The 12,060-nt window shown below is 37.4% G+C and overlaps 2 protein-coding genes across 2 annotated transcripts; one reads left to right on the top strand and one right to left on the bottom strand.

The window, feature by feature from the left end:
• Positions 1–5,549: 5,549 nt before the first annotated feature.
• Positions 5,550–6,374, bottom strand: LOC126728181 (probable protein phosphatase 2C 55). Its single transcript, XM_050434045.1, has one exon. It carries the CDS (start codon positions 6,372–6,374, stop codon positions 5,550–5,552), a length of 825 nt encoding a protein of 274 aa, XP_050290002.1.
• A 3,487-nt stretch (positions 6,375–9,861) lies between these two features.
• On the top strand, positions 9,862–10,884 carry LOC126728180 (uncharacterized). The gene is made up of 4 exons (XM_050434044.1): positions 9,862–9,927; positions 10,027–10,223; positions 10,284–10,500; positions 10,678–10,884. Exons 1-4 carry the CDS (start codon positions 9,862–9,864, stop codon positions 10,882–10,884), a joined length of 687 nt encoding a protein of 228 aa, XP_050290001.1.
• The last annotated feature ends 1,176 nt before the right edge of the window (positions 10,885–12,060 follow it).

The raw sequence follows: 12,060 nt of genomic DNA, 5'->3' as shown, positions 1-12,060 counted from the left end.
ATATACAGTGACTGTTGCAGCCCATAAGCCCTCACATTAGTTGGTTTATAAACCCTCTATTCCCCTCTTTATTCTCTTTAGTTTTTCAGCTACACAGCCGCCTTTTCCCCTCTGTTTTGCTCTGTTTTTTCTGCTCATCTCCACTGAAAATTTCAGCATCAATTTTTAGTTTTAAGGAAAGGCAAATTACGGTTGTTCTTAGTTCTTCTTACTTAAGTGTGTGATCAACTTGAAGAAATCACTATAGTTTAATCTTGGGGTGTTGTTCGGTCAAGAGAGCCATTCACACTGAATTCTACTCATTGTGGCACGAATCAACCTTTAAAGACAATGCATTTTGCATGATTCCATAGTTTGTGAGATCTTTCTAACTCTATCTATTTATTTTCATCATTGCTAATTTTTTAGGGTTTGTATTGTTGAATCAAACTTGTTCATTTAGCCTTATTTTCCTACAACATTTAGTCCCCAGATCTTATTCCACAAAGGCTTCAAATTGTCCACCATAGAGTGATCGAGTTGTTGGGCTTAAGAAGTACATTGCAAGAACTGATAACCTAATTTTACCGAATACTCACCATCTAGGTTCCATGGCCAAATAAGGACATCATCTTGGATAGATTGGCAGTGGGGGATTCTCTTTATCACAGCTACCTCAAACTTAGAAAAATACTTATCAAGATCTTTCCAAACCTGTTGCACAAGATCAATAAGGTTACTAACCTTATTTGCTGGCAGACCCGACATCGCTGGAAAAATAACCCCTGGATTATTTTTTGTTGGAAGCCAATTGTCACCCCAAATATTAACTGAGGTACTTGTGCCAATTCTCCATAAGGCTCCACACTTGATAACGTCTCTGCCTTTGAGAATGCTTTTCCAAGCATAAGAAGCATTGTTAGGATTTTTAGCCTCCATCACCAAACAATTAGGGAAGAACTTTGCTTTGAAAACCTAGTAGAATAAGGATTGTGTGTCTTGGAGGAGTCACCATGTTTGCTTCGCTAAGAGAGCATCATTGTACATAGAAAAATCCTTAAAACCCAACCCACCTTGTGACTTAGGCTTACACAGTCTCCCATTTCAGCCAATGAATTTCCCGGTTGTCACCTCTTTGTCCCCAAAATAATTTGTGAATAAGTACTTCAATTTCATGACATAAAGTTACCGGAAGCTTGAAACATGGCATTGTATACGTGGGGAGGGCTTAAGCTATCGGTTTAATCAAGATTTCTCTCCCCACTTGGGTCAAGAGTTTCCCATCCTTGTAAATTTTTCTAAATCCATTGTTTGATATTTGCAAAGTTGTCCTTTTTCTTCCTGCCAATAAAAGAGGGAAGGCCAAGGTATTTCTCATATTGTTACACCACAGGAACACCAAAAGTCTCCTTGATAGAAAGCCGCATATCACGGTCAATTGATTTGCTAAAAAATAGAGTAGTTTTGGCTCGTATTAGCGTGTCTTAAGTGTGTAAGAAACATTGAACTAAACTATTGTGAGATTAATTATTCAATTAACAACTGTTATTTGAATAATAAATCAGTTGTTAATTGAATAATTAATCTAACAACTTCTATTTTCATAGACTATTAATTTTAAGAGGATTATGAACCCAATCATAAAATGTAGGTTCCTTTGATATATCAAGAGTAAGATCTAATCTAACAGTCAAAATCTCATTATGTTGAGCAATTGCACGTATTGTAAAAGGAATACATATTCTTGAGATAAAATCTACAACCTCGATAGGAGACACGAAACCACATCTTAAGATTTAGTGTCCATTTGGAAACAACTTATCTAGCTTTTTGCTGAAAGTGTGTTAAAATATACTTGTACTTTGAAAAAAAAATGTGAAAAAGTAGGAAAAGTTAGGTTTAAAATGTTGTACATAATTTTTTTTTGAGAAGGAGTTGTACATAAAAGTTAGGCCAAAATGTAAAACTTACCCTTTAAGTTTTACTGCTTTTCATTTTAGTCCTTTAAGCTTGCATTTGATCATTTCAGTTTTCTAAGTTTTAAAATTCCTCAATTCAATCATCTGTTAAAAAGCCATCCATTTCTGCCATTAACACCCCAAAATGATGCCGGTCTTGGACTGCTTTTAAAATTTAATTTCTATTTGATTATTTATTTCTTAATTTTAAAATATGTTAATTAAAAAAAAAAAACCCAAAAATTTAAAAAAATAAAACCCCAATTGATGTCGTCCCTCGCTAAGGGAAGAGAAGGAGATGATGACCAAGAAAGCATGGGAAGGAGAGAGGATGATCGGGGATTGGAGGCCAACAATGAGGCGATGGATGTGGTAAATGTTGGAGAGCTAGAGGTCGACCATGTGTGGGGAGTGCAGGTGATGACGGTTGGGAATTGGTTGGAGTCTAAGTGTGACTTAGAAGAGGTCATGGGTGTCTTGGTTCACTTCGTGGTCTAAAATGTTCATAGCCATGGTGGTGAAGAGGAAAAAGGAATTTTGGATTGGGTTCTAAGAGTATAAGAGTGAAAATGCAGAGTGATGAATGAGAATATAGAAGAAAAAGGTCAAATTGAGATGATTGCAATGGTAATGGTGATCATGGTATTGGGATTTATATAGTTTTGTTGGGATTTCACTGTTGACTTATTAGGTATGGAGGCCATTAATGATAGCTGGGAGGGACTTTTTTTTATTTATTTAATATTTCTGGTTTTTTTAATTAATGTTTTATAAATAAGAAATAAATCATTAATTAAAACTAATCCAAAACGACGTCGTTTTGGGGTTATTAATGGCAGAAATGGATGGCTTTTTAATGGAGGGCTGAATTGAGGAGTTTTGAAACTTAAAGGATTGAAATGACCGAATGCAAATTTAGATGACTGAAATGAAAAGTGGTAAAACTTAGAAGATGAGTTTTACATTTTGGCCTAAATATTAAAGGCCAAAGTCAAACAGACTCTAAATGGGAATTAATTATTCAAAGTGTTAGGCCTGACCACTTTAGTAAAGAGTTACTAAAGGTTATATTTTTAATAAAATTAAATTTCATAAAATATGGGAATAATTGAAATATTAAACCAGAGACCCAAGGATTAAAATAGTGATTTACAAAGTGACAGTTGTTTTATGATATTATAATAGTATTGAGATATAATTTATTAATTAAGCCTAGAATGCAAATATATTTTCATAGTATTACTTATTATATAATTAATAGTAACTTTGGACTTGTCAAAAGCATGGTTTTCAAACCTGGACTGTTCAAAAAACCGTTAAAGGGAGAGGTTCAAGGTTTTAAAGGTTCAACCGATGTTCGACTGAGGTCGAACCGTGAAGATGTCATAATTAATTTAATAATTAAATTAAATAATTATAAAGATATTAAATTTGTAAATATTAGCAAATTTGACTAAAATATTTTTAAAAATTGATACAAACTTTCAAATAAAAGATTATTACTTATTCTTATTATACCTAAATGACATAAATTAATGAATTACCTATAATGTTTTAAAAAATCCAAATAAGAGTAGAGATGATGAGATTAAAAAAAAAAAAAAAAAAAATCTCTCTTTTACTAGTACAATGGGGTAATTGACGTTCATCAAAAATACCATGGGGTATTTGACTATTTGCATTTTTAAAAACCCATTTTCAATTTTAATCTCCTTACTATATTTTGACTCCCACCTACCCACCCACCCACGTCATTTCAGATTTATCTCTTCACAATAATGTGAAGAGATAAATCTCCTTTTGTGATGCTTTACTTCCTTTACACAGTTTCCCAGCACCAGCTCTTACTCTCATCTCCATCTTTCTCCTCGCGTCTGTGACTCGTCTCATCATCATCATCTTCTTCTTCTTCTTCTTTTTTAAATCTCACCATACCATTAATGCTTCTTATATTTTTTGCTTCATTTTCGGATCTTCTTCATCATTTTCTCTTTTTATTATTTTTTTTCTCACTTCAGATCCATGCCAAAATTTCAGATCAGAAAGCAAATTTCTGCACAGACATACAATTGAACTGGCTTACGGTTTGAACGGTTTTTCAGGTTAGACCTCGATTCAAGCGGTTCTCTCATATTGTTTACATGCCCGGTTCTTGTATATAAAAAACCGTTTTCATGAACGGTTCATGGTTAACCCGATCGGACCGTACAGTCCGGTCTAGGTTTAAAAACCATGGTCAAAAGTTGATAGAAAGCCCGAAAACCATTGAAGCTAGAGCCTTATTTGCCACTTTGGTCCAATCTCAAGCCAGATGAAAAAATCTATAAAATTAATTAAAATATTTTATCGATTTTTTATGTGAGAATGTTTTTTCAAATTTTTTTTCATTAGTTAATTGCATACTTAATTGCAATTTTTTTTAATGGAATTGGACGAAAGGCTTGAATTTAATAAATTTGAAACTTAGAGGACTCGATTGAACTAAAATAAAGTTAGAAGATTAAAATGAATTTTAGTCCAACTTAAAGTATATAATTTGCATTTAGCCTATTATTTAATAAGGAGTTATTAAATAAAATGATTGTCTAAGTAGTTAATTAAATGAACATATAATTAAAATTAGAGAAAACTGTTTTCTCTATAACACACTTTCCATAACCCCAAAAAAAAAAAAAAAACTACCTACATCTTGAACTGATTGAAAGACCACACATCTTAGATACCATGTAGAATTGAGGTAAAAATTGAAAGACTTCTCAAGATCATATTTTAAGTTTGTTTTAAGAATAACTACATCATGGTATGTGTTCTATTATTTGTTTTAGAATTCAATGTTGTATGTTATTTCTTATGAATAAAATAGATTCTTATGTTGCTTCTGGTATATTGATTTGTACAAGATACAAAACCATGTTTTTAACATCTGAGACGTCACCGCACACTCTTGGTGCAGTGATCACTCCACAAGTATAAATGCTTGTGAGGTGTGGGAGGTAAGGGCCGGGGTTCAAGTCTCCAGGAGGGAGTTTCACACACATATACACTTAGATTAGACTAGAGTAGAAATTCTATCTTGTATAAAAAAAAAAAAAAAACATCTGAGACGTGAAGAAAAACCAAAAAGAATATAGTGTAGTGGTTCCTTTCCTTATATCCATCAAGCCTAGCTTTTCATAAGTGGAGAAATTTTATTAATTCCCAGTCACGCAGTCTTATTCAAATGATTAAAAAAAAAATGTAATTGAGAACAACATATGATGGCCGGAATATAAATAACATTAAGCTTTCTTTTTCGTTTTTTTTGGATGAATTATTGATGATTAAAAAAAAAAAAAAAAAAGCAAAGATTAGAGCCAAAAGGCTCATGACATCATTAGATAGAAGAACAAAGAGAGTAGTAATACATAAGAACAATATCAAGCATAAATGTAACAATTAATCTTTCACATGTTTTGCACAAAACCAACTGTATACACAGGGACTGTTTCAATTCAGAAAATTTTCTATACAATAAATTTTTTTTTTTTAAAAGGTAAAATCTAACACAACACCTAATAAACTTTTTATTTTTATTTTTATTTTTTTCTGTGGATGAATAGAAAAACACCTGAATTAGACATATGGCAAAATATGGGCAACAATGACAGTAATATCATCAATCTTTCCTCCGCTGTGCTCCTTTCCTGCTTTTCGAGCGGCTCTTGCATATGGGCTATAGAAAAATCTATCGAACGAGTTATACAATGCCAAATCTGCAATAGTCAAAGCCAACTTCTCTGGATTTACACCTTCTTCTAAAGTTGTTTTCTTGATAACATCCTCGATTTCCGCAGGGAACATATTATTTAAAAGCCCATCGGTGCCGAGAACTATGATATCTCCTGGTACAACCCCTACTTTTATTTCAATAGCCGAACATGGCTTATCACTTTTATTGCTATTTCCCAACTGACGCGGACAATTAAAACAACGTTGTTGTATGGGCGATTTGTACACAAACTTCTTGTCCCTGAATATCATAAACCCACTGTCACCGACACAAATAGCATGTAGATAATAATCCTGCTTGAGAGTCACAATGCAAGCCGTGGATGAACCCTGAGCCTCGGTGTTCAAGAAAGCCGTTCCCAAAACCCTTTTTAGTTGCACTTCTCCATTGGGTTCTTTTTGGCTGGCGATCTCAGCGTTTTTCATGAGTTGACGTGCGTATTCTCCGGCGTCCACGCCTTTTTTGGCCCAGCCGCCCACACCATCAGCGACACCAATGGTCTGCTTCTCTGCACAGATGAAGTGTGCATCTTCGCCCAATGGCTTATCCTCGTCGTCTTTGGGTAAGTATAACGCTCCACAACTCATCTTCATCTTGGCCGGGCCTCGTTCACGCAACACAGTAGTTGCTTCCAGTTCTCCGTCAAGTCTTCTTCTCTTGATGATCATCGTGGACCCAGCAAATTAAACGAAAAAAGAAAAAAAAGCACAGAGAGCTAGCGCAGAAATTAAAGAGATGTGTAGAAGGAGTAGGGATGGAAGCAGAGCTTAATATAAATATATATATATATATATATATCTTGGAAGAAAACTCTCCAACTCTTATTTGGAGAATGAAACTTGCCGACTCGTAAAATGAAAAACTAAAAATATGTGCAAGGAAAACGTAGCCGAATTGAAATAGCAAGTTAGGCTAGGGTTTGGGTAATGGATAGAATGTCGATAATATTAATATAAACATGTATTGGACCGACAAATTATTTATTACTTTTTTTTCTATTAAAAAAAGGTTTCTTTTGTATTTTAGATTAGAAAAAAAAAAAAAAAGTGGAATATATTTCTGAGGTTTAAATAAAGTGCAAGCTTAATTGGTTATATTAATTTATTTTTAATTTTAATTTTTGCTTTTCTTTTTTAATGAAGTAAAAAAAATGTGAGAATCTCATGTTAAATTTAAAATGAAGCTAGTTACAATTTTAATGGCCGGTGACGGTTTCAAGAATATTTTTCAAAATTACAAAACTTAAATTATAAAAAATATAATTGTAAGGGCACGTTTTGCAACCTAAGTCCAAGATGTATAGGATATTGGCCTAGTGAACCCAGTACAATAAATTTGTAGAAAGTGTGTCAAAGAACTAGACTCTAATGAATTTGACAACGGTTAGTATGGGTTTAGAGGATGACCAAGCAAAAACAAGGAACATAAAGATGAATGAATTCCATGTTCGAGGAGGGAAGTTTTCCATATAGATCAATAGCGATTGAGTACAAGTACAATTTTGATTGCTACAGTATTCTTTCTCTATTTTTCCGATTCTCTCCTCAAGGAAGGTCTCTTATATTATATAGTTCCCTTTGGACCATCTTGATCCTACACTTGTTGGTCATCTGAGCCCTTACTTGAGTACCTGTCCCATCAGACACCCTTTTTGGCTTTCCGTAAGTTGTGGTAGCCAAGGCAGCATTGTTTAGGGGTTTTCTCCACATAAATGCGACCAGAAAAGTAGCTGCAATGCATTCAATGCGGTGGTAGCAATTTTCCCTTAGATATTTTTGAGTTCCCCTCCTTTTCGTATGTTCATGATGCACGTCCTTATCAATGGAGTTTCTTGGAAGGTCATCCTGATTGTTAAAATACATATTTGAGCTGTACTTATCGTATCCGAGGAGTTATTCCTCCTCAAACCACCTTCCCATTTGTATCTTACTCATTAAATCCTGAGCCTGAACCATTCATTACCATTTGTTCCTCCTCGAACCACTCATGCTTTCAGTCAAGGCCCAATATATGATTTGGGCCCTTAACCCTATAATAGCCCCTTAAAACTCCGGTTTTTTCCCTTTCATCCAAGGAGAAAAGTGGGGTTTTAATTTTTAGTGCACTAATATTATTTTGCCCTTTGATTGGCACACGTGGGAGTGTCGTTTTGCACGCCCCATCATTGCCACTGAAGTTTCGGAGCCCGCAAGGCATCATTAATTACTCTAGGCAGCGTTATGTTCCCTACATCCAATGGTGAGGTGCTAATCCAATGGCTGATATTTCTCCGGAGGTTTTGAGCGGGATAACTCCCACTCAATCTCGTCCTCTATATAAAGCCTTAAGGGAAATCATCTTCCCCTTAGTCTACGAATTTTCAAGTTCTCTAGAGATCTCAAGCACTTCAACTCACTAAACTCTCTACCCTCCTAAGTTTCCCTCATTCTTTTCCTTAAGAAAATTTCCAAAAGATTCTTCTAAAGGTTCAGGGTTTAATACACTCACTCGCTTTCGTAAGTATCTATCTCTTTAAACTTTCTTTTTCTCCTTGGCCTTCTTTTTTTTTTAGAAAACTTCCTTTGTGTCATCTGCGTTTGCTTAGATAGGTAGATTCAAGCACTTAGTAGACTCTCTGGCCCGTATGGAGGGATTTAGGGCTAGGTACTACATTCTGTAGGAAGTAGCCCTGCAATATTGTGCCCCAGACCATTCTTACCAATAGAGAAGTGGGTGAAGTCATCATTCCTATGATCGCTTTCATAGAGGGAGGAATGACACTTCCCATGAGTAGGGTAACTAGGGATTACCTAATTAACCACAAACTGACTCCCCATCAATGCGCCCCTAACCTATTTAGGATCTTGGGTTGCGTAGATGCTTTCAACGAGCAGATGGGCTTGGGGCTCACGTGGCATGATGTAGTTTACATGTACAATTGCCACAAACTTGCCGGCGCGGGATACTATCTCAAGTCTCGATCCGACATCATCAGACTGATATCGTGCCTTCCTAAGTCTAACAAAGGCATGAAGGATGACTACCTGATTGTCTCCGGAGAGTGGAATGATGGTCTTCACTGCCCAACTCGGGTAAGAGAGCCAGGTGGGGTACCTTAGGATTAGTCCCTTTGGTAGGGGATTTAGCACTTTTAGTTTTATCCCCTTTCACTTTTAACACTTCATCTTATTTTGATGGTAATTTTCATTGGTCTGACCATGATTTCCTCCTCGGACCTTTTTACAGATAAAAGGCACGTCGCTTTAAGACTCAGCCTGGTCAACGTTCTGGCTCTCAACTATTTGCTGAGGTCCGAGGTCTTTATCAGTGAGGATAGGCAGCTATGAGCCGCTCACTTAGTACTTCACTACGAGCCTCTATCTAGAATCTTCCAGGAGGCGGGTCAGGCAATAAGAGCTGGTGACACCCGATTAGCCCATATAGACATTTTGATGCCTGGCTTTTTGGCTCGGAGAGACCTTCCACTTGTTGTGTTACCACTTCAACAGGTTTTGCCTGAGGCAGCAGTAATGCCGAGGGAGGAAGTCACCTCTTCTCGTTTATCACTCGTGGAGGAGATAGACAAATTTCATTTTGAAGAAGGGGAGATTCAAAAGGCTCCTGTAGTTAACATTTTAGACGCCGAGGAGGAGGCTGATAGGCACTCAGGTGTTCACTTCCCTACCTTGGTAATTGCTCATCCAAACAGCACCTCCGAAGAAGAGGAGGACAAGATGGCATTGAACCGGGGGAACAAAAGCCTGAGAGACCTCATGGCTACAAGGAACAAGGGAACAACTTCACAAGAAGTCCCAAGTTCCTCCTACTCTTCCCCCTCCTCCTCTTCCACTCCCTATCGACCTCGAGCTGAAAGCCATTCCTGATCTAAAGAAGAAAAGGCCGATTCAGAAGCTTGAAGAAGGGGAGGTAGGCCCTCAAAAAGGGATTAAACAACAGAAGGTGGCCAAAGACCCTTAGGACAAGAGGTCCACCTTTGTGGACAGCTGAGAGGAGCAAACTAAGGCTGATGTGCACCTTCTGCAATGCACTTGGTCTCCTCGGTTGGAGGTGGATGGGACTATCATCCCTTGGAATGCCTCAGTCAGGGACTTCCAAAAGGGGCGTGCAGGCTATATTGCTGAAGCCCTAGAGCAGCCTCTTATACTCCCTAGAGACATGGAGGCTTACAGGCCCTTCAAGCAAAACGATCTCTTCCTATCTCTAAAAAGGTACCTCACTATGGTAAGCAATCTATCACATCCTTGAAGTTAAATGTTAAGTTGTATTTTCGTTCTTTCCCTACTTTTTTATTCATGTGATTCTTCCATTGTCTTTGGGCAGGTTGCTCAACCAGTTTTTGTGGCCGAGGAGTGGGTTCGCAATGCCAGTAATGAGGCCAACGCTGAGGCCCTCTCCCGTGCCGATGTTGAGAAGTCCTTGGAGGCCCTCAAACAAGAAAAGGTAGAGTTGTTCAAGAAGCTGAAGGAAGCGGACAAGGCTCGCCTGAGTACCGAAACAGGTTTAAAGACCGTGGAGAGGCAAGCCGAGGATCAGCGTCAAAAGCTACACCTGACCAAGATAGACCTGGCCACCTAAAGGCAGTTGGTCATAGATCTTAAGGTTGAGTTGCAAAAGGCCAAGGAGGCGGGTCAACTAGCCAAGGAAGCAACCGAGGCTGAGAAGCAAGCATCCTATCTACTCGGCATGGAGGAAATGCAAGTTAGGCTAGCTGAGGAGCTTTTAGAGGTATGCAGGGATTACTACAATGTGACATGGGATAAGGCTCTTAGTGTTGCAAGAGTCCCTGTAGACTCTGTTTGGAGGTAGTCTAGAAGCGTATATTATCACCCAGATATCCGTGAAGTCCCAAATGCCATCCCCTCTCCCTCTGCCCTTGCTCCAGAGACTTCTGAGCAGCCCCTAACTATCCAAGCTACTCTCCCTCTCCCGGAGGTTTTGAAGGGATCTAACCAAACTGGTGATCAAGGCTAGGGGGCTGAGGGGGACAAAGACAAGGGTAAGGAAAAGGAGAAAAAGCCCTCCTCAGAAGCCAAGAACGCTACCAAGGACAAGGAAGCTGCAGCTAAGGTGAAGGAAGCAGAGGCCAAGACTAAAGAAGCTGATCCTAAGGCCAAGGACGCTCCTACTTCTCAGTCGAGGCAGAAAGAAGACCCTCCTGCTCCCAAGGCCAAGGCTTAGCACTTAGGATTTTCTTGTAGTTTTTTTTTTTTTTTTTTTTTTTTTTTTTTTTGTAGTGACACTCTGTCACTGAATATAATGTACTCCTCTTTATTTAATGAAAATGCTTTTCCTCTTATCTCTTGCACCTTTACTTTATATGCTTTGAAGCTTATTACTATTGTAAATAAACTTGAACTGTTGCCACTCTAGCTTTAACAAAAACTAACAACAATGTTCTACTACCAATGTAAGTAATTTGACTAAGTACTAACAATGAAAGCTAAATCTAATAAGGATAAGTAATAAACTTTGTGAAGAATAAAAAGGGAGAGATATTCTTCACTCTGCTCAACACTTAGATAAATAATTAAGAATATTAACTTACTCAGAGCTACCAATTTGGGGAGTTGGTTATGATCTTAGGTTTGTCTTGACACTTAGTGAGAATCAAATAGATATCATAGAGTGTTAATTTCCCCAAAGCATTTGGTTTGAGGAGCCAGACATGATTAAGGTTCTGTTTAAACACTTATACAAAGATGCCAACAAGTATTAATTTGGCCAAAGCATGTGGTCTGAGAAGCCAAACATGATTAAGGTTCTGTTTAATACTTAGACAGAATGAATAATAAGAAGTACAATGCTTTTATACAACAAATGAACATATTTACAAAAGACACATTTATTAATAATAATACCTTTTCAGGTTGTTTACAATCCAAAGGCGCGGTATTACATGCTCATCTAATTCTTCTAGAAAATATGCTCCTATACTAGCCACCGAGGTGATGCGATATGGTCCTTCCTAATTGGACCCTAGCTTTCCCTACACCGGGTTCTTTGTAATACCCAGAACCTTCCCTAACACCAAGTCACCAAGCACTAATGACCTCAGCTTTACATTAACATCATAACCTTGCTTGAGTTTGTGTTGGTAGTATGCCAATTGAACCAATGCACTTTCTTTTCTTTATTCAATAAAGTCTAACCTCTTTTCTAGCAACTCATTGTTACTGCTCGGATTGAATGAGCTGGTCCTTAGCATTGGGAAGCCAGTTTCTAAAGGAATAACAACCTCAGCTCCATAAGTCATTGAAAATGGGGTCTCCTCAGTTGACTTACAATGCGTGGTTTGATATGTCCAGATGACATGTGACAGCTTTTCTTCCCACTTTCCCTTCGCATCATCCAACC

Source organism: Quercus robur, chromosome 5 (assembly GCF_932294415.1).
Source record: "Quercus robur chromosome 5, dhQueRobu3.1, whole genome shotgun sequence".
Taxonomy (NCBI): Eukaryota; Viridiplantae; Streptophyta; class Magnoliopsida; order Fagales; family Fagaceae; genus Quercus; species Quercus robur.
This window is presented reverse-complemented; position numbering and strand designations above follow the sequence as displayed.

Excerpts from the sequence above, each read along its gene's own strand:
- LOC126728181 (XM_050434045.1), bottom strand. The coding sequence starts at position 6,374 with ATGATCATCAAGAGAAGAAGACTTGACGGAGAACTGGAAGCAACTACT.
- LOC126728180 (XM_050434044.1), top strand. The coding sequence starts at position 9,862 with ATGGAGGCTTACAGGCCCTTCAAGCAAAACGATCTCTTCCTATCTCTA. Across the intron at positions 10,224-10,283 it reads GGTTTAAAGACCGTGGAGAG|GCAGTTGGTCATAGATCTTA; the intron begins GCAAGCCGAGGA and ends GGCCACCTAAAG. Across the intron at positions 10,501-10,677 it reads CAAGAGTCCCTGTAGACTCT|GGGGCTGAGGGGGACAAAGA; the intron begins GTTTGGAGGTAG and ends GATCAAGGCTAG.